General features: G+C 48.6%; 1 protein-coding gene across 1 annotated transcript; it reads right to left on the minus strand.

Annotated features, from left to right (window-relative positions):
* Positions 1-7,794: 7,794 nt before the first annotated feature.
* Positions 7,795-8,255, minus strand: LOC105524577 (small nuclear ribonucleoprotein E). The gene has a single exon (XM_011959882.1). It carries the CDS (start codon positions 8,192-8,194, stop codon positions 7,916-7,918), a length of 279 nt encoding a protein of 92 aa, XP_011815272.1. The 5' UTR covers positions 8,195-8,255; the 3' UTR covers positions 7,795-7,915.
* Between the last annotated feature and the right edge of the window lie 12,578 nt (positions 8,256-20,833).

Consider the following 20,833-nt stretch of genomic DNA (forward strand, 5'->3'; position numbering starts at 1 on the left):
AGAAAGAAAGAAAGAAAGAAAGAAAGAAAGAAAGAAAGAAAGAAAGAAAGAAAGAAAGAAAGAAAGAAAGAAAAGAAAGAAAGAAAGAAGAGAGAGAGGAAGGAATGAACTTCCCCCCCTGAAGTCCTTAATTAGGGCTCTCAGCTTAGGGGACATGTAGAGCTCCCTGCCTTTCCCTTCTCTTAATGAGCAGAGAGCTCTGCATTCCCCGGCTCCCCAAACGGGTCAGTTGGTGTTTGGGGTCAGGAGACTCCTTAGAGATCATTCAGTGCTAACCAGCATTGTGCTTGGGTAGCTGGGGGCAGATGCCTAGGCAAGGTTGATGTCTTGCCCAATTCAGAGAGAACTGACCTCAGGCAACCCATGGCCAGTTCTGTGGTACCAGGGAGCTCTGAGCTACTGAAGTGGGAGCAGAAGAAATAAAGAATACAAAAGGCAGACAGCTATGGCCGCTGGATGCAGTTTTAGAGTTTCCGGTGGCGCCCTGACTGTTCTCCATGCCTGCCCCAGAGGAGTCCAAAAAGTCAGGCAGGCTGGGACTTGCGTATGTAGAAACTCATACATTCAGGATGGTGTTCTGGTTCCAGCTCAATGCCCACCAAGTCCTAAGAACCCAAAGCTTGGTCACAAGGGTAGTCCCTCCCAGGTTGAAAAACTGCTGGTCTAGCTCTATGAGGCAAGGCCAGGGCTCCCAGTTTCTTAATTTCGAGATGAACCTGGAAACTTCCCCTAGAAATGGTGCTCAACCCCAGAGACTTAGGTGGGGGAGCTGGGGAAGAACCGTGGGAAGCAAACCCTGGTCTCTCCAATCCCTCCATCCTCTCAATAACCTGTCTGGCCCAGGCCCAGCCCAGATCTCCAGCTGCCTTGGGTGGGGGATGCAGATAGAGATTGTGGGGTCAGGAGTGCTCTCTGCCCTTGAATTGGAATCCCCTACACCAGTCTACCGGTAGATTCTGCCTCCTTTGCCTGCTTGTCCTCCACCCCCATCTGCATGGTTTTTCTAGCCTGGGGAATCACCTGCCCCGGGAGTGCAGGCCAAGCTTTGGACACGGGAAGGCACAGACTGACGCCGACCAGTCCATCCTCCCCGGCCTTGCATGGCCCAAGATCGGTGCTGGTCAAGCCGGCAAGGTGGATCGCTCTCAGGTGGGAGAATTCATAGGAACTAAGGGGAACCCGCCAACTCTTCATCAAAACTAGAGGCCAGCCTAAAGAATTTTTCCCCTTTTTGTCCCAGAGACATTCTTTTCTTCCTTCTGCGTGTGTAAACACCTGGTAGGGCAGATTTTTCAGTAATGGGACTGAGTCATCTCACCGGCCGGGGTTTACTTCCCAGCTCCTCGATGGTAAAGCGCCCTGCGGCCCGCGGGTGAGGTCTTTAACCGTCCAGCCAGCGCAACTAGAGAGCTGGGGAGTCTTCTTGCAGTCCCTACCTTCTACTCACGCACGCAAAGATCTCCTCTATGCTGGTAGGTGCACCTGCCCTCCACCGATCCCCACCCTGAGCGGAGGTCGTACCTCAAGGCGAAAACCCGCTTAGTGCGTTGGCGGGTGGCGAGTTGCCGCCTGCTTGATCCGGGACTGAGAAGCTGCACTCCCTGACGCCACTATGGCCAGCACCCTGGGCCGCGCAGACCCCTACATCTCTAATCCCATAGCCCTCTAGGGCTCCTTGGGGCGGTCCCTTTGGAAAGTCTGCGAAGTGCCGGGTACTTTAAGTACTCTGTAGGTGCCTTTTATTTAATCCACACAACAAAAGAACGGGGCAGGAGTGGGGGGAAACTGTTACTTCCGTTTTGTAGATAAGAGATCTGAGCCGGGCGCGGTGGCTCACGCCTGCAGTCCCAACACTTTGGGAGGCCAAGGCCGGCAGATCGCTTGAGCCCAGGAGTTCCAGACCAGCCTGGCTTGAACCCTGAACTTCTGGCTTGAATCCGAAGCTGGAGGGTACAGTGAGCCGTGATTACGCTGCTGCACTCCAGTCAGGGAGACAGAGCGAGAACCAGTCTCAAAAAAGAAAAAGAAAACAAGAAAGCTGAGGTTTAGGAGATTAATTTGTCCAACTTCTAGAGGCAAGTCGAGTCTTTATGGCACCAAATCCTGATTCCGATATTTTTACTTCTCTTCCCTCTCCAAACACAAATCGTTGACATATTTTATTTTATTTTATTTCATTTCATTTTATTTTGACACAGGGTCTCATTCCCTCGCCTAGCTTAGAGTGCATTGGCGCGATCACGACTCACTGCAGCCTCGACCTCCCGGGCTCAAGCAATCCTCCCACTTCAGTCCCCTGAGTAGCTGGGACCACAGGTACTTACCACCACCCCAGCTAATTTTAAAATTTTTTATAGAGACGAGGTCTCGCCATGTTGCCCAGGCTGATCTCAAACTCCTGAGCTCCAGCGACCCTTCCACCTCAGCCTCCCAAAGTGCTGGGATGACAGGCATGAGCCACTGCACCCAGCCATGACAAATTTTAAAATGGAAATAAATTTCATTAAATCTCATTAGTATCTCAAACTAATATTAAAAACAGACCTAAGATATTTGGGAAATTATTAAAGGGAAAAGGGAAAAATTAAGGGATTTGGAAAAATCAAAACATGAACTCTAAAGGAAAGAAACCCGGCCGGGAGTGGTGGCTCATGCCTATAATCTCAGCATTTTGGGAGGCCAAAGCGGTTGATTACTTGAGGTCAGGAGTTCAAGACCAGCTTGGCCAACACGGTAAAATCCTGTCTCTACTAAAAAAAAAAAAAAAAAAAAAATACAAAAAGTAGCCGTGCGTGGTGGCATGTTCCTGTAGTCCCAGCCACTCGGAAGGCTGAGGCAGGAGAATCACTTGAACCCAGGTGGCAGAGGTTGCAGTGAGCCAAGATCAAGCCACTGCACTCCAGCCTGAGTGACAGAGTGAGACTCTGTCTCAAAAAATAAAATAAAATAAAAATAAAAATAAAATTTAAAAAACCCTTTAATACACTGTCATCTTTTTTATCAGTGCCCCCCATGACTTCTAAAACTACAAAAGTGGAGACTAATTTCTATCCTCTTCCTCCCACCCCATTCCTGCCACCCGGTTTCACTTTGGAGGCTGAGTCCACATGAGTAACAAAGGAGCTATACCTGGCAAATGTTCACCTAGAGCTGAATTGTGGGAGGCTTAAACTCCTCTAATGGCTCTGTTACCCACACTGACAGCAGAAAGGGAAGCATGGTTGGGTCAACCTGGTGCCAAAACACCTTCCAAGCCTGTCCCTTCCATGGGGGAAAAAAAATGGGTATTGGTGGGCACTGAGGATTCTGAATTTGATTTTATAGGTGGCTCTCAAAGTCTCACCCTTTATAATTGAGGGTAAACATTGGTGTATATGTGTGGTTTTTAAGGACATGAGCCCACTGCTTTATTGATTTTTCTTTTCTTTTCTTTTCTTTCCCTTTCCCTTCCTTTCTGTTCTTTTCTTTTCCTTGAAGAGGGAGTCTCACTCTGTTGTCCAGGCTGGAGTGTGGTGGCATGATCTCGGCTCACTGCATCCTTCACCTCCCGGGTTCAAGCAATTCTCCTGCCTCAGTCTCCTGAGTAGCTGAGATTACAGGCACCTGCCACCATGCCTGGCTAATTTTTGTATTTTTAGTAGAGACGGGATTTCACCATGTTGGTCAGGCTGGTCTCGAACCCCTGACCTTGTGATCTGCCCCCCACAGCCTCCCAAAGTGCTGGGATTACAGGTGTGAGCCACCACGCCCAGCTTAGTGATTTGTTTTCTAATGGCAAATTCTACAGATACAGAAAAGTAAACAAAAAAAGTGTAATTCAACTGCTCATACTTATCACCCAGCTTCAACAATAATAACTCATAGCCCATTGTATTGCATTTCTTTCTGGAGGTGTTTTTTTTGTTTGTTTGTTTGTTTTTTGTTTTTTTGAGACGGAGTCTCACTCTGTGGCCCAGGCTGGAGCACAGTGGCGAGATCTCAGCTCAGTGGAACCCGCGCTCGCCTCGCGGGTTCACACCATTCAGCCTCCTGGGTAGCTGGGACTACAGGCGCCTGCCACCACGCCTGGCTAATTTTTTGCATTTTTAGACGGGGTTTCACTGTGTTAGCCAGGATGGTCTCAATCTCCTGACCTCGTGATCCGCCCACCTCGGCCTCCCAAAGTTAAGAGCACCGCGCTCAGCCTTCTTTCTGGAGTATTTTAAAGCAAATCCCAGACTTTTTTTTTTTCTCCAGAATACTTCAGTTTGAATCTTTAACAGATTAAAAATTTTTGTTTGTTTGTTTTTAGAGACGGATCTTGCTCTGTCACCCAGGCTGGAGTGCAGCATCACTGAAGCCTTGAACTCCTGGGCTCAAGTGATCCCATGCCTAGGACTACAGGACTACATGCATGTGCTACCATGCCTGGGTACTTGTTTTTTTTGGTAGAGACAGGGGTTCCCAGGTTGGTCTCAAACTCCCTTGTTCAAGCGATCTGCCGCTTTGGCTTCCCGAAGTGGTGGGATTATAGACAAGAGCCACTGCGCCCGGCCTATTTTTATTTTATTTTTTGTAGAGACAAGGTCTCCCTTGTTGCCCAGGCTGGTCTCTAAACTCCTGGCCTCAAGGGATCCTCCGATCTTGGCCTCTCCAAGTGTTGGGATTATGGGCATAAGCCACTGTTCTTTTTCTTTTTTTATGTATAACCTTTATGTGATTATCACACAAGACAAAATTAAGAATAATTCCTTAATACTATCCATGTTTGAATTTCCTCACTTGTCTCAAAAATGTCTTTTTACAATTAGTTTAAGTCAGGATCTAAACAAAATTCACATATTACATTTGCTTGATGTCTCTTAACTGTCTTATAACCTGTAACAATTGCTCCCAATCCTGTTTTTCATGCCATTACTTTATTTAAAAACCTGGACCAACCCAGTTCTCAAAAGGTATTGGACATCCTCAGAAAACATGACTGCTCTATGTTGAACCAAACAACTGATTCTTACAGGTTTCTTTCTTACTTGTCCTCTGGCTGTGGCAGCCAGGTATGGACAGGAGAGCTGCATCTTCCCCTCCGCACCCTGCCAAAGAAAGGAGAGCTGGAACAGGCAGTGCCCTCCCCTGCCTACCCACTAGGTCACTTTCTGACTCCTGTTGGTCCCCTCTTTGCTCTTGGAGTGAGAGACCTCACTCCTTCTCTCACTGGAGGCAGCCAAGAATTGGATTCTCTGGTGGGTCTTTGGATTATGTAAGTTTCAAACACTGGATACATAGCTCCAGATCTAAAGCCATGATTGCTGCTCTAGGGGCAGGACTGTTCATTTCCTGCCTTGGGGATGCACCCAGAGGCCTGAATGCTTCCCAAGGGAACCAAAGAAAGAACATGGTCTGTTTCAGAGGTGGAGTGGCCAGTCTAGCTCTGCCATCTCTCACTCCTTCCTGCCCTTAGGGTACCACTGAGGTGGAAAGCCTGAACTGCTATCTCTGCTCTGGCTTGTGCTCAAGCTGTGTGTCCTTGGACTGGCCATCTCCTCTCTGCAGCCCTTGGTCTTCTCATTTATAAAATGGAAGTGATCCTCTCTGCCCATCCTTCCTTATAGGGCTACTTCGAGACAATCAATCAGGATGAGGGAAATTGAGATTCTACAAAGAGTGTTATGCCTATATAACAAAGTATTGTTTTTCTCATAGTTGGTGGTATTTGAGGAGAAGGTGAAGATTTTGGTTGGAAGAGGAACCAGCAGACAAACTTGGTCTCTTGTGTATAAAAAGAAGCCATAACACGCCACACATCCCTCAAGCTAGGAAGATACCTGGACTGGATGTTGACCCACTGGAGAAGCTGTGACTTCCTAGCATGGGGAAGAGTACCAGGATGCCCACTCCTCTTCCCCAGGAACCACCAAGGAGTCTGGAGCCTGGCCTTATCTCAGCCCTGAGTCCCCTTCTCCCGGCGTGCACACCCCTAACTTTTTTTTTTTTTTTTTAGATGGAGTCTTGCTCTGTCACCCAGGCTGGAGTGCAATGGCTCAATCTCAGCTCACTGCAACCTCCGCCTCCCAGGTTCAAGTGATTCTCCTGCCTTAGCCTCCCGAGTAGCTGGGATTACAGGCACATGCCATCACGCCTGGCTAATTTTTGTATTTTTAGTAGAGGCAGGGTTTCACCAAGTTGACCAGAGTGATCTGGAACTCCTGATCTCAGGTGATCTGCCCGCCTCCACCTCCCAAAGTGCTGGGATTACAGGTGTGAGCCACCAAGCCCGGCCTCCCCCCTTCCTTCTTTCTAGGGCTCCTAGCTTTGGTGCGCCAACTACTCAAAGCCCCAACTTCTCTCCAAGAGGAATTTCAAGAAACACTGACCAATCTGGTTCCAAAAGTTGAAGGGGCCCCAACCAGGCTGCAATAAACCTGCTTTACCCTTCTAAGCTGAAGTCTCTCTTGTCCAAAACTTTGTTCACTGGGACTGGGTGAGAGGGTGACTCCGTGAGTGCAGAATGCAGCACAGACATTACTGAAGAGGCCTCACATTTTTCATTTCCAAACTACACCTAGCTCATAAAAAGCCAGGGAATGTAATAAATTTTCCCCTGCAGGACGTGGTTTTAATTAATTATTGGGTTATTCAAGGTGACTCATGTGTGAAATACAATTTGCACTCGTAAACTGAATCTCACATAATCCATTCTAAGTAACTGGCTGCGAGCTATCCTCTCCAGAGACTTACATGAAACATATTTATCCCTTGAGGGTATTGGGGCAAAATGTAAGGGTGACTTCAGTTTAAAGAGAGCTCACTTGGCTGGCTAGGAGTACTAAGAGACTGGGTCTTGTTTTCTCAACTGCTGATTTGATGAGGTTTATTTCTTAGAACATCTGGTATTTTTATATGTATAGTATATATATAACATATATGTATACATGTATACACACATATACATTTATATATTTTAATCATTTGTTTTGCAATATCTGCAAAGGATATGTGAAGCCATCTCGTTGCAGAATAGAAATTGATGCTGAGTTTTTCTATAGCTAACCTGGCAGCCGAAGCTCCTCCTACTGCCAGGGCCTCTGAAATTTGGTCTTTATCACCCATGATCCATGTTCACCTCACATCTCAAGGTCTCTCCTGTGCAATGTGGAATTGCTCTTGCCTGGGATTTATACTCCTTTCTGTGTAACTTTAAAAACTCCAGGCCCCACATCTACAAAACAGGCTTCTGTTCAGAATGGGTGTGAGCCTCTCCCATAGAACCATTAACACTGCAGAGCCTCTTGGTCTACAGCATTAGGGAGTCTACGTTTTTGAAACCTTTTTGGGAGGGTAGGGTTGGGGGACTGAGTCTGTTCATGTGAACAGAATCTGGAAATGGGGAGGGAGTGCATCTGGCTACTCTATGTAGCTCCACCTATTTGCCAGGTGCCCTCTCCAGACCCAGGCAATGCAGAGGAGGGGGTTGGGTGGGGGAGGGGAAGGGATCCAAGGGAGACTGTGAGCCCCCTACCCAGATTTCAGCCAGAGAAGAAAGGGGAGACTCTGGCATTGCACCTGGGTTCCTTCCCCCTAAAAGAAGGTAAGATCTGATTTTTTTCGGGGAAGGAAGGAAGGAGAAACTGAAGGAAGAACGGGATGGCTTATTTTCTCTCAGTTTTTGTCTGACCCCTGAGTTAGAAGCAGAAGGCTCTGCTAGGGGCCCTGCACTCAGCCAGTTCTAAGTAGAGGAAGCCTCCTTCAGCTTTGCTTCTTCCTGGCTTTCTTTCTTTTTTTTTTTTTTTTTTTAATACAAACAATCCCACAGCATTTATTACCATCTTGTATAACATAAGGCTAATCAAAACAATATGAATAAATGTTCATATTGGACAAAGGACATCTAAAAACAAACTGTATTCTTCTCAACAATTTCTCACTTCATTGATCATTTCTAGTTGGAGACACTTTGTAGCAGAGTAATATTATCTCCTTTCAGCATGATCCGACCCAGTTGTTTTCTTGACTTTGTTTTAGAATGAATCTCTTCTGCATCATCTAATACAAGGTTCATATATTCATCAAAACCAATGATACAGCCTTCTATCCGCATATTCACTTGCTCGTAGAGCCACACCTGAATCCGCGATCTATTTTGTAAGTATCTGAAGATGAGGTTGATGGGCTGCACCATAACCTTCTGTACTTTCTGGCCCTGGCCACGGTACGCCATGGTGAAATTTCACAAAGAGCACAACCTCACGCAGCCTCTGAGAGCAATTTCCGGAATCCTTCCTGGCTTTCTTTTCCCTTTTGCCTCCTTTAATTCCCGTTCTTGATCTGGAAGCCAGACATCTTTTTTTTCCCCAAGTAAAAGAGAGGCTAGATTGCAAATACCCCCTCAGCTCCCTGCGGACCCTAGAACTCTGTCCTGACTGGTCTCTGAAGCTCCTCTGGGCCTTCCAAACAGTGGATAAAGTCTGTGTTTCAGCTAGAGTCTCAGCCTGGAATTTCTTTTTCACACACGGGCAGGCCTAGGGACTCTAAACTTTTGAAAAAAATAAAATTTTCTTCCTCTCTCTGACCTACTTGAACTTTCAGTTCCAGGAGGAAAGAAATAAATGTGATGTAGTTTCAAAGTATGTGGGAATTTAATAAATGCAGGCCGTGGAGGGTCACTCTCCCCATAAAGACAGCTTTGTCTGCCCCAAAAGGTATCTGAAATAGTGCCATCCAAAACCATGCCCACAAGCACCCACCTGCAAAAAGATACAGTGCTGGAACAACAGCAGCTGCGTCCTCACACGCAGATGAGCTGATCCAGCCTTTGAAGGAGCCAATTAACCAGATATGGGTTAATTCCTTTGCCAGACCTGAGGTATTGAATCCAGAGAATCCTCACTCCAGAGAAATGGAAGCAGTCTGTGACAGACAGGCAGAGGGACAGAGGGACAGATGGGAGCTCACACAGGGAAAAGAAGAAGCATGAAAATTGGAGTTAAAGAAATCAGGGACTTTCAGGGCACGCAGATCAGAGCCGATGGGAAGTCCCAGAGAGCTGGATAGGACAGTACTGGAGGCTGGGATTATCCAGAACTTGTTTTGACACAGGTAGACCTCGCTCAGCTCAGCACCCGCTAGGTTGGCTTTCTAGGATGACAAAATGACCAGCCAGCCCTGCCAATTCTGGGAGAAATCAGCCAGTGCCATTGTTTGGCTTTTCTTTGACCAAACAATAGTTGATTGGCTGGAATTTTCACTTTCCCTGAGTTGTTAGCTCCTGCCAGGAGCTAGTCAAGGTCCCTGCACTTAGCTAAGAGTAGACCCCAGCGCCTTCTCTCCCAGCCAAGAGCTGATCGACCTGTCAGTGGGGGAAAATCTCTCAATCACTCACCTCTACTGACTGAATATTGAGAGGAAAGTGTTTTGGTTTGTTGCTTGTAAACAAAACGATCTAGAGTGATCCAGAAGTTTTATCAGCTCCAATCTCTTTCATCAAGTTATAGGCCCAAAAACAGTACTAGAGACCCACCCACATTTTTAAAGCCCCAGAAAGCCTACACGTGTGTGTGTGTGTGTGTGTGTGTGTTTGGTAGCCTGTATCGGGAAGTTTTTATTTTTATTTTCATTTTCATCATTAGTCTTATTCTTGGTTATCTCTACTTGTTTGATGTGACAGAGTCACAGCTATATTCACAAGAAAGAAAGCTGAAGCATTTGGGCAAATACTCAGATTCCAGTCTACTCCCCAATCCCCCACCCCTCCATTTAGCCCCATCAGTCAGAGGGCCCGGGAGGGGAATGGGAGTGGAATAGGGGATTGAGGAACAAGATTCGCTTGGCTGACAGTGGTCTTTCCTTCCTTTAGTAGTTTCTTTGGAGGGACTGATGAGGGAGAGTAGAATCTCCAGGAAGGGAGTGGAGGAGGTGGAATGCTGCCATTAGTGAAATGGAGAAAGAAGGAAAGAGGGGGTTGCTGGTTGGGGGTAAATCAGTCCCTTTATAATTCCACGATGTTTGCATCCTTTTGGCTTCTCAGAGGCTGCGTTTTGAGGAGACACCAGAAGCCTGGGAAGTTCGCTTGCTGGTTCTCAAGTCAGAGTCCCCCTTCCCAGGGCTCCTTCTGGGGACTCCGGGGGAGGGGGGTCTCTCTGTCCGTCCTGCAGCTCCTCTCCTGGCATAGATGCCCCGCACCCCCACCTTGGGCCGTCCTTATCTGCCTGTTCTCCATCACGATTGATCTTCCAGGGTAGCCAAGGCTCCTGCTGACTACAAAAGCATCCCCAGGATTTCCTTCTTGACCCGGTTCAGGCATATCTCTTTATATTTCCATGCCTCGGTTTCCCTATATTTTTACTGCGGAGGACTCAGAAGACAGCTGAGGCTATTGTCCAGGGAGGAAAAGGGAGAATTCGGGCAAATCTGTGGGTAGGGGCCCAGACCCAAGACCCGTGTTTCTCCTGCGTGGGCTGGAGTCTGTCTCAGGTCGCTCCAGGGACATCGAGAGCCCGCACCGCCGAGAGCCCGCGCCGCCGTCCAGCGGGAAGCAGCGGACCCACAGGGGCCTCCAGCCGCCTCCCCGCTCCCGCCCCATGTTTTTCCTGGGCCTACAGCTCCGTGGAGAGAGCGTGAGAGTTCTCGGCCTGCGAGCTTCCTCACCAAATCCCCGAGAACTGACGCAGGCACAGAGGGCCGGCTGTGTAGCGCACCGGAGACAGGCCAATCCAACTAGATGGCCCGAAGCGGGGCCCAGCGGTCGGGGGTGTAGGTCTAGAGACAGAGGGTCTCCCCGTTTCCTTCCTCTGGCTGCTCGGTCACCCATCGCCTACCTGAGCAGAAGCGGGGCGCAGAGGGGCGCAGAAGGAGGCAGTGTCCTCCTGGAGTATCTATTCCCATCGGGGTATGGTGAATGCCATCTCGGCCCACGCTCCATCCCAGGGCCCCCTCAGTTCCTCCAAAGGCGTCCACCCAGAAGCAGCAGCCCCAGTGCTGCGCGTTGACTCCCGCCGGCCAAGTCCCGCCGAAACAGGATCTCCTAGAGCGGGCTCCACTGGGTCCCAGGGCGAAAAGGTCCGAAGATCTACGCTGCCAGAAAGAACTGGAGAACTCGGGAAGCCCAGCAACGACAAATAGGTTTCAATTTGGCTTAGTTTTTGGTGCGACTGGTGCAAATAATTTCTCCTCTTCACTCTTCAGTTGATCTCAGCTGCACAGAGCTGCTCTGCGAGCTAAAAGGAAATTAGTATCTATTCCCCCTCAACCCCACCAACAATTTTTTTTTAACCCGGGCTACCAGCTTAAGCAACTGCTTAGATATCGTTCTTGTTGAATTAAGCTCTGAAAGTTTGCCTCAGAAAAAAGTTTTTATTTTAAAAAATGAATTACTAGGCCAGCAGTCTGATTTTCATTGGTTTTAATTATCTGAGAAAACTCTGCCTTTTAGTTGTGATAAAGATTATGTAGACCAGACCCTAATAAGCAGAAATGTAATTAATTTAAAATTTTTCATATTTTCAAAATTGTCCATAGTAGTTTTATTACCTATATATATAAAAACAAGCACTACTAAAATAATTTCTCGATTTTGATCTATCTTTAAAAAATAGGGGCCAGTGTAGTGGCTCACATCTGTAATCCCAGCACTTTGGGAGGCTGAGACGGGAGAATCTCTTGAGCCCAGGAGTTCGAGACCAGCTTGGGCATTAGAGTGAGAACCGCCATCTCTAGTTTTTTAAATAAAATAGAGAAAAAGAAAAAATAGGTAATGTACACTAAAGGAAAGCATCATAAGTTACATTGGGGACATACATTAAAAAGTAAAATAAGTCTTCCTCTCACCTCTTATCCCAACTTCCTTCTGAAAAGCAACTACTATTCCCATAGTATCCTTACAGAAATGTGTATAAATAAAATTTTTTTTAACACAAATAACAACATTCCATATATCGAGCTTTATCTTTTGCCTTGTATTTTGAAAACTTAGTGCATCTTAATGATGATTTTATACCTTTACTACGGTCTCTTCCTTTATAATGGTTCCATTTTGTATTCTGAATATATCTTAATTTATGTAACTAGATGACAATTGAGAAATATTTAGATTGTTTCCAATTTTATTTGCTTCTTTTTTCAGGTGGTGCACACAATATACACTATTCTGTGTATATGGAAGTATAACTATATGATATATTCTTAGAAATGGGTGATCTCAAAGGACTTGTGCATTTTTAAGTTTTGAAGTCGTTGAACATATTTTCAGAATTACAAGCAATTTGTATGTTCTTTTCCAGAAAACTTTGTTCATGTTTTCCCATTTTCTGTTGTTTTTCATTGTTCTCATATTTTGTTTTTATGGTATTTTGCTAAAATTTGAGATTGTGTTTCGGTTTGGTTTTGTCAATAAAAGTTATGCTCGTGACTAATACAAAGTCTATCCGTCTATACTTATTGGAATTTTCCCGACAATTTTTCCCAGAGATGGAGGACAAAATAGAGGGGATGCCGAACGTGGACTATTGTCAGCTTAGATTTTTTTCTCTCGTGGAATTCCGACCTTATTGAAAAAGATGGGGAGAGGTTTGCTTTGTTTCTTAATCATTTTTTCGCCATCTCTGACTCTCTTTAAGGTTAGAAGACACGGAAAAGATCCACTTTGGACCGGGATGGAAAAGGCTGGATCACTGCAGAACCCAGATCTCAGTCCTGGCGTCCCCATCCCCGCCCCGGCAGCCTCTTTCGCTCTAAGCCTCAGCCTAGAGCAAACTCCCCTCCGCAGGTCATCAGCCTCCCACGCCAGAGCCTCACGGAAAACCACTAGAAGGAAAGTAGGTTAGGGTCTAAGTTGTAGCCCCTCCAGGCAGCTGGCTTGTTGACATTACCCCTTCTTCCCAGGCAGAGGGGTGTCGGTCAGGCAGAAGGGTGTCGATCGCCTTGGCCTCCAGTTCCCAGTGAACTGAGAGAATGTAGCCGGTCCCCACTCCCAGCTCCTGGGACCTGGTGATCGCCATGAGCTTATATATGTTCCCTGGAGGACAGGCGGCTGCTTAGGCGTGGGACAGTAAGGACTAAGCTGGGTGGGGCGGGCTGGCGGGGCAGGAGTTGGGGGCCAGGTAGGAAAGCCAGGGGTCGAAAGGATGATCCTAGGGACCTCAGAGGCCACTCTCGCTCTTTTGAGAGGCACCACATCTTTCTCCGGACCCCGCGCTCAGCCAATCGCCCCAAAGTCTCCAGGCGGGGGCTCAGCATTCCCCGTCTTGGTGGCAAAAGCAGCCCTTTCAACCGCACTGAATTTCCCCTGGTGTGAAAAAAGCCGCCATCGCCAGCATTTTGCCGAGGTTTATGCCTCAACCCCGCATTCCAGTCACTTCCATGAATTATCTGGAAGACAGAATGGTTTGTGCCCATGTACCCTACCTGGAGCACAGACAAGAAACGGTCAAAAATCGAAGGCAGATTTTTAGAGGAAAGGCAAAGAGAGAAGTCGGCCTTACAGAGTTCTGTGGCTCCGAGCCTGGTCTACCTAATCCAGGAGAGGAAATCACTCACATTTCCTGAGCATGCTCTGTGTGTTAGGAACTTGCCAGCAGCTTCCAAGGTGGAAGGGACTTCAGTCAGCCTCAAACGCCTCACCGCAGCGTTTAAAGTTTGAAATAGAGATAGACTTTCCCCCAAGGGTTTGTTAATAAGTTTTACCCCCTCAGAATTATTGGACGTGGAGTACAGGATTTGGTAAATTAAATTTTTAAGTTTTTATTTAAAAATCATTTTTGGCCTGGTGCGGTGGCTCACGCCTGTAATCCTAGCACTTTGGGAGGCTGAGACTGAAGGATCACTTGAAGCCAGGAGTTAGAGACCAGCCTGGCCAACAAAGCAAAAATTATTAGCTGGGGTGGTGGCACAGGCCTGTAGTCCCGGCTACTTGGGAGGCTGAGGTGTGAGGATTGCTTAAACCCAGGAGGTGGAGGCTGCAGAGAGCTATGATGACACTTGTGAATAGCCACTGCACTCCAGGCTGTATGACACAGGGAGACTGTCTCAAAAACAAACAAACAAACAAACAATTATTCAGATAATGATTTATTATAATTATCTTGCCAAAAGTCCTCTGCCAGGTGTGGCCCGAGGGGCTTTCTTATCTGATTTCTGACCAAACAACATTTAACTTTTTGGTCACATTATCAGGTTATTTCAGGTGAAAAAAAGGTTTGTCCAAACAATTGCACGAGATAGTGTAAACTGAACACTTGTGCTTAAGATGTCTGCTTCTGTCTAGAAAGGGAGGTGGTCCTTCCAGGAAGGAAAAGCTCCCATTCCTACAACACAGACATTTCTGCCCTCCCTTGCAGGTGCCAGTGCCCTCAGGTGTGCATGGATGCCATTCCCCATGCTTCCACTCTGCCTCTCTGTCCACAGCTTGTCTTCCAGAGTGTCGGGGAAAGAGCTGGGGAAGAATCTAAGGGTGGAGCTAGTGTTGCACGGTGGTGGCAGTGGGGGTGCCCAAAGCAAGCAGTTGCAGCAAGAAAGACTGGATTTATAATGGCAGCTCCCTCCACCCTGGACAGATAGTCTGCGAACTTAGGACCTTAACTCACACAGGCTTTGTCCACACTCCATGATACCAGGGGGAAGCCAAAATCATCCTGATGCTTCACATCAACTGGTTGTTTCAGTGAAGATGCTGTCTCCTATCAGTCTGATCCCATTTGTGGGCAAGATCTTTAAAAGCAAAGGGAAATAAGAAGCTGAGAATATGTTTTAATATTGACAGTCTGAGTGGACAACTCAATTCTTCCCTCTTCCCTTCATATTCAGGGTAGAGGGGGGAAGGATTTTAAGCTTCAATGTCTGAAATCATGCTGCCCTTCTGCCCTCCCTGGTGGGTGCCACTGCACCTGACGTCACTTTCCCCTTTCTTTCTCTTTAGTTTTACTGTTTCCTGGAACTCTTCTGAGGCAGTCACTGTCTAGGCAGGCAAGCGAGTCGTGTCGGAGTAGAGGGTGAGAGGACACTGTTAGACCACCTGGGTGTCACAGAAAGTTTGCTGCAGTCGAGAAGCCTGAAGGAGGGGTGGGGGCTGGGGTGGAGGAGTGTATGGCGAAAGACAACGGTGGTGTGGTGGAGTCCACTGCCTAGGAAAGCACAGACGCACCTCCAGGCGACCCTCCAGCCTGGGGTCGGGAAAAGGACAGGCTGAGAAGTCTAGAAAGGCAAAGAAGTTAACGATGTTTGGCCGTCTGAGGTCTTATCAGTGTGTCGGGGTCAGGTGGGGGCCGAGGCGACAAGCTCAGGCAGACGCCAGCGGGGGCTGGGACGGTGCAGATGAAGAGGGGCTGCTTGGGGGACAGCCCACTCCACTGACCCAACCTGGGAGAAGGTAGTGGCTGGATTAGGGACTGGGGGTGCATCTTGGAGCCCCCAGGTGAGACGAAAGGGAGAAAGGGAGTGACTGGTGAAACATTAACCCCCTCAGGGTTCTGAAGGGAAGGGGAACATCCTTAGAGGACACTGTGAGAAGACAAACGTCCCTTCATCTTGAGATTCCCTTGGAAATCCCCTGAACTCCTATTTCCTGGCTGGTGAAACAGAGCAAGTGGTCTCTGCCTCCGACACCCGTCCCCAAGCCTGAAGGAGAGTCTCTCAGCCCGGTTCGGGGGTATACCGGAAACCTCTAGTCATTCGTCAGGGAATGCCCCAGCCTGGTTCACGCGAGTCTTAAAATGACTCGGAGGTGAAATGGAGCGCATTACCCTCTCTTCCGCCCCGACCCTCAATCTTTGGCAGCTAGGGGCCGTGATGGGGCGAGGTGGAAGAGCGCCCAGGGCCCCCTCCGGGTTCTCCCACGGTTTCGGCCATCTGGACCTGGCGAGCGCCTTTGGGAGGAAGGGCCTGGGCGCGGTAGGGATGCCTGGGAGGCTGGGGAGTGGCGGGGGCGTTTCTTGGCCCGGCAGGGTGGGGTTTCCAAGCGTGATCTCCTCGCCCTGGCAGAGCCGGGGGCACCGAGTGGGGGCAGGCTAGGGGGCCGCCCTGCGGTGAATCAGGCTTGTGACCTCAGGCCGTCCAGGCCTCGCTCCGCAGGGTAAACATCCTTTGCGCTTTGGAAACTGGTGGGACTAGAAAAGAGGGGGCGGCAGGGAGAGGGAGCGGGAGACGGACGGGGAAGGGAGGGATTCTGAGTGGAGGGATTCTGAGTGGAGGAGACGTTCTGAAATCCTCTCTCCTGCCAGAAAACCAGGGCGGCCTTCGGAGCCGGCAGCTAGGCTGCCTGCTTGAGACCAAAGCAGGAGCATCAGTCACATGGGGCGTGGTTTCTCTCGGGCTAAAGAACGGCTCACGCGGGCCTGGGGAATGCGACTATGGAAATGAGGAGGAAGCTGGAAGGGCTGGGTGGCGGGCGAAGCTGGAGGGCACAGCAGAATCCCGTTTGTTAAGAATCACCTGAAGGACGTTTCTCTGAAGGGAGAGCGGGCATCTGTGAAGGGTTAGGGGCACATGCTGTCAATTTTCCCTAGCACAAGAGTGGAAATCATACTCTTTGGAGAGGGACTTTGTCACTGAACTTTAAGAAAATGGTTACAGGGCTGAGCTCGGTTACTTATGCCCGTAATCCTGACGTTTTGGTAGATGGAAGTGGGAGCATCGATTGAGGCCAGGAGTTCTAGCCTAGGCAATATAGCGAGACTCTCGTCAAAAAGAAGAGAAGAAAGAATCTCGTGGCTGTCATTTTTAATGTTGATGGTGTGGAGGGAGGCTGTTTGGACTCCTATTTCCATTCTTGGGCCACTGGCAAGGCACAGCAGGACAGGGCAAAGCTATGAGGTTACATAGACCCAGCTTAGACCCCAGTCCCATTCCCCAGCAGCTTCAGGCCCGGGGAACTGTCTCCATCTCCCTGAGCACAGTCTCCTTATAGGTAAAATAACTGCAGAGTTGATGCTGGAATTAAATCAATGCAGTGGCGAGCCCAGCACTGCAGAGCCCCGTGCTTAGTGACCAAAATAATGTCCCGCCTGCCTCATCTTCCTCTCGGATTTTTGCCAAGGCCAAACAGCACCTGTCCCAGAGAAAAACCTTTGGACACTTGACCTCTGCCCCGTCTCAGCCGAGTGACCAGGATGACTGGGAATTGAATCAAAGGAAAATCAGCCAAGCCCACTCTTCTCCACAGCCTGTGAGCAGAAGGAAGGAAGGAAAGAAGAAAGGGAGGAAGGGAAGAAGAGAGAGCTCAGTTCCCTTTCGTCGTTCACGTGGTGGTCCTCCACACCAGGAGACCTAAGGGCTCTGAGGAGGGACAGGCGCGGTGGCAGCAACACTCCTCAGGGCCTGTTTCAGCACCCCACTTACGTGGCACATGAAAAATTCAGGATGAACGCCCTGGCTGAAAGCTCTTCCTGGATTTGGGACATCAGAAGACCTTCCCGGGATGGGATCTTGTCTCTGGAGTAGCTATGACCTGGACATAGTAAACCTGTTTCCTACACTGTAAAATTGGCGTAACCTCCCAGTCTTCCTCTGGAGTCCTAATGGGAATAGTGAGGGAATGAAGGTGACCACGCTGGAACCCGAAGCGCTGTTCCCCTCCGTGGCTTCACACTGATCTCCACACTAGAATTCCGTTTCTGCAGTTCAAGTTCAAACTACTGTGGTCAGGGAAGGGCTACAGAGGTCCTGCGTGGCCGTGGAGCCACCGACCCCATCCCGTCTTGCTCGAGACACATACTGGGTTTACACTATCTGTCGGGTCCAGTTTCCTCATCTGTAAATGGGGTTGGTATCCCCCTCGGAAAGCCGTTTTGGGGATAATAAAGATTGTAAAAACGCTTTGCCTCAGTGCTTGGCACATCATATGCGCTACATTAACAATGTCGTGTACACGCAGGAACTGGAGGAATCCGATTCCACGCTAATTCTGGAACCGAATTCACCTCTGAGGCTTTGGGGCTTCAGAGCTGGAGCCGCTTGGGCGAAGCGAGCAGAAGAGCGAGAAGGAACGGGCTGATACGGCCCTGCCCTGAGCATTTCTACTGAGATCCCCGGTCCTGCTTCTTCCAGCCTCTGGTGGATTTCTCTCCGACCCAGCTGGGGCGAAGGCCCTTTGGCCCTGCGTTGCACGTAGCCGCGGTGCGGGTTCGGGCTCTGAGCTGGAGCCTGGATGCATGCGCCCCGCCTGCGAGGCTCAGCGTCTGGGAAGCACTTTTCTCGTCGACCCGGGATCTTTTTCCGCCAAGGAGCGCGAGGCTCAAGGACTCGGGACTGGGCTGTGGGGGGCAAGGTTTTCCTCTCTGTGCGTCCTACTGCAATTCCAGGCAAATTCGCTAGGAAGATCCCTAGCGCGCCTCCTCCAACAGGACCTCCAAGCCTGCCTAACGCACGCAGGCCTCGCTCTCTCCTGCGGAAGCCCCACCTGCCGTATAACTACCCACTTCAGGTATGGGGGAATGGAGGAGATACTCCAATCGTGCCCTCCACCTACAGTTTCCACGGCCCCTTCTGTTGAACGGTATTTTCCTTTAGGGTCCCTAAAAGCAGAACAAATGAAAAGGCTAAGAAAAAAAAAAAAAGAACCGGTGAATTGGCTCTGAGTCCAATAAACGATTCCTCTTTCCTTCTCCGGTCCTTTCCCTTCCAACAGAGCGACTGAGAAACGTTTCAATGATCAGCAAATCTGCTGGGAAATAGAGAACCAGAAGGGAATGTCCTATCCAACAGTTGGCTTTTCTTCTCTCAATAGAAGCCCAGTCTTTCCTTTAGATATGAATATAGCTACTGTGCATTTCTCCATTAATACATATAAGTTTCTCAACTAGGTGGTGAGGGATATGAATTTTCATAGGTACATTGGGCCCTAGAGACACCAAGGAGCTTCAGGTCATAAGGGGGTCTATTCAGACTATGTCCAAGGACAACCAAATTATGGCATCAGAAACAAGAGGTCTTGATTCAGATCTTTCACATTTTAATAAGGGAGGGGGATGCTGCTGATAAAGCAAAATGATTGAAAATATTTGTAAACATATACTTCTCACTGGACCTCCATTCATGTTGGTGGGTGTGGTAGACAGAATCAAGTATGTCAACTAGCTGTTTCCTGGTTTAGAAACAAAAAATACCCCCAGCCCCACCCCCACTCTGGAGTCTGCTTCTCAACTACGAAATGGAAAAAAAGAACTCAAGTCCCATTTAGACTGTGGGAGCTCAGCCCATGAAGGGACTGTGGGAATTGACCTGGAGAGTTTGGGGTGGAGAGGTGGAAGGGTGGAGGAAATGAGATGGGTAGCAGACACTGAGTCAGAGGCCTGAGACTAAGGCCTGGCTCTGTGTCCTTGATATCCCCAAGCCTCAGTGTTCACATCTATAAGATGAGGATAATATTGATCTCACAGAACTGCTGTGAAGAATCAACAACATAATATACGTGACAATACTTTTTCATTATCAGCCTTTCCTTGGCCTGGATCAAATTGAAAGGAGACTGTGGGCCAGGCGAGGTAGCTTGGATCAAGCCTGTAATCCTAGCAATTTAGGAGGCCGAGGCAGGAATACCCCTTGAGCCCAGGAGTTTGAGACCAGCCTCAGCAACATAGTGAGACTCTATATCTTAATAAATAAATAAATGAATAGCCAGGCATGGTGGTGCATGCCTGCAGTCCCAGCTCCTCAGCAAGGAGAGTTGGGAGGATCACTGAGCCCAGGAGGTCAATGCTGCAGTGAACCATGATCTAGACACTGCTCTCCAGCCTGGGTGACAAAGCAAGACACTGAAAAAAGAAAGAAAAGAAAAGAAAGAGAGAAAGAGAATGAGGAAGAAAGGAAAAGAGAAAAAAAAGAAAAGAAAGAGTCCATGGCAAAGAAGGCAAGGGTCCAGCTTGGGCCCCAGCTCGGGGATGGGTGTGAGTATCCCCATGGCTACTTGATGCCCTGTCACGTGGGCTCAGCTGGCTTAGTCTCACCCTCTGCCAGATCCAGGGGGAAGTGAGAATCCATTACAGTGGGCCTGTCTCAGCTCCTGTTTGCTTTGGCTGCAGTGTGATAGTGTCTTGCTGGCTTTGCCAACAGGATTTAGGTGTTTGCTCTCCCGCCTGGCATGGCTGCTAAGGCAGCTGGAATTCTGCTACTACTTATCATGCTGGCTGAGACTTCCTGCTGCTGCTGTTTCCCCTTTCTCAGATGGATGGGGTCCTATTTTGTTATCATTGTCACAAGACTCCTATGCTTGAGAAAGCAGGGCGGTAAAAAGAGGCCACAGACTTTCCCTTTCAAATGGCTCCCCAAGAAGTACATACTCAAGGACTAAGATGAATCAGGAAGTATGCCAGGAAAAGAAATGAGACAGCCAGCCAGAAGAAAGACAGGCACAAACCCTAGATCTTTAAAGCACTTGCTTTGCTTTCCACACTTCTTTCCTCTTGCTTTCTGGGGACAATAGTAGATAGTGGGGAGTAAAGGAGAAGGGAGCCCCTTGCTGAAGGTCACCCCAGACCAGCCAGAGCCCATGGTTGGAGAGTCTTGGAGGAAGCATGATTATCATGTACCTGATGGGAAGAGCATGTGCTCAGAATAATCACGTCCCCTCCCGTATCCAAAGCAACTCCCAGAGCCTCCAGCCACCTCCCCAGCACACAGTGGGCATTCAGGAGACATGAAATACCCTCCATATGACACACTACCTGCTTGGCTCTAGGCTGCTAGTGAATAACTTAGTCATGGCTGGAGAATGCAAAATAATTGAAAGCAATGCTTAGTAAATTGCAGTTTCAAGGTCTTCATTGCCTTCCTAACAATTTGCAAAACTCTTTTTATTGCTTTTTTAGATTCCTCGAGTTGAAATACCACTGCATGCTATAATTAAGCAAAGTGACATGCCAGCTGTAAAGGC

This window comes from Colobus angolensis, unplaced genomic scaffold, assembly GCF_000951035.1.
Source record: "Colobus angolensis palliatus isolate OR3802 unplaced genomic scaffold, Cang.pa_1.0 Scaffold50, whole genome shotgun sequence".
NCBI lineage: Eukaryota > Metazoa > Chordata > Mammalia > Primates > Cercopithecidae > Colobus > Colobus angolensis.

What these genes read in the sequence shown, in the direction of transcription:
- LOC105524577 (XM_011959882.1), bottom strand. Translation starts at nt 8,194, where the DNA reads ATGGCGTACCGTGGCCAGGGCCAGAAAGTACAGAAGGTTATGGTGCAG.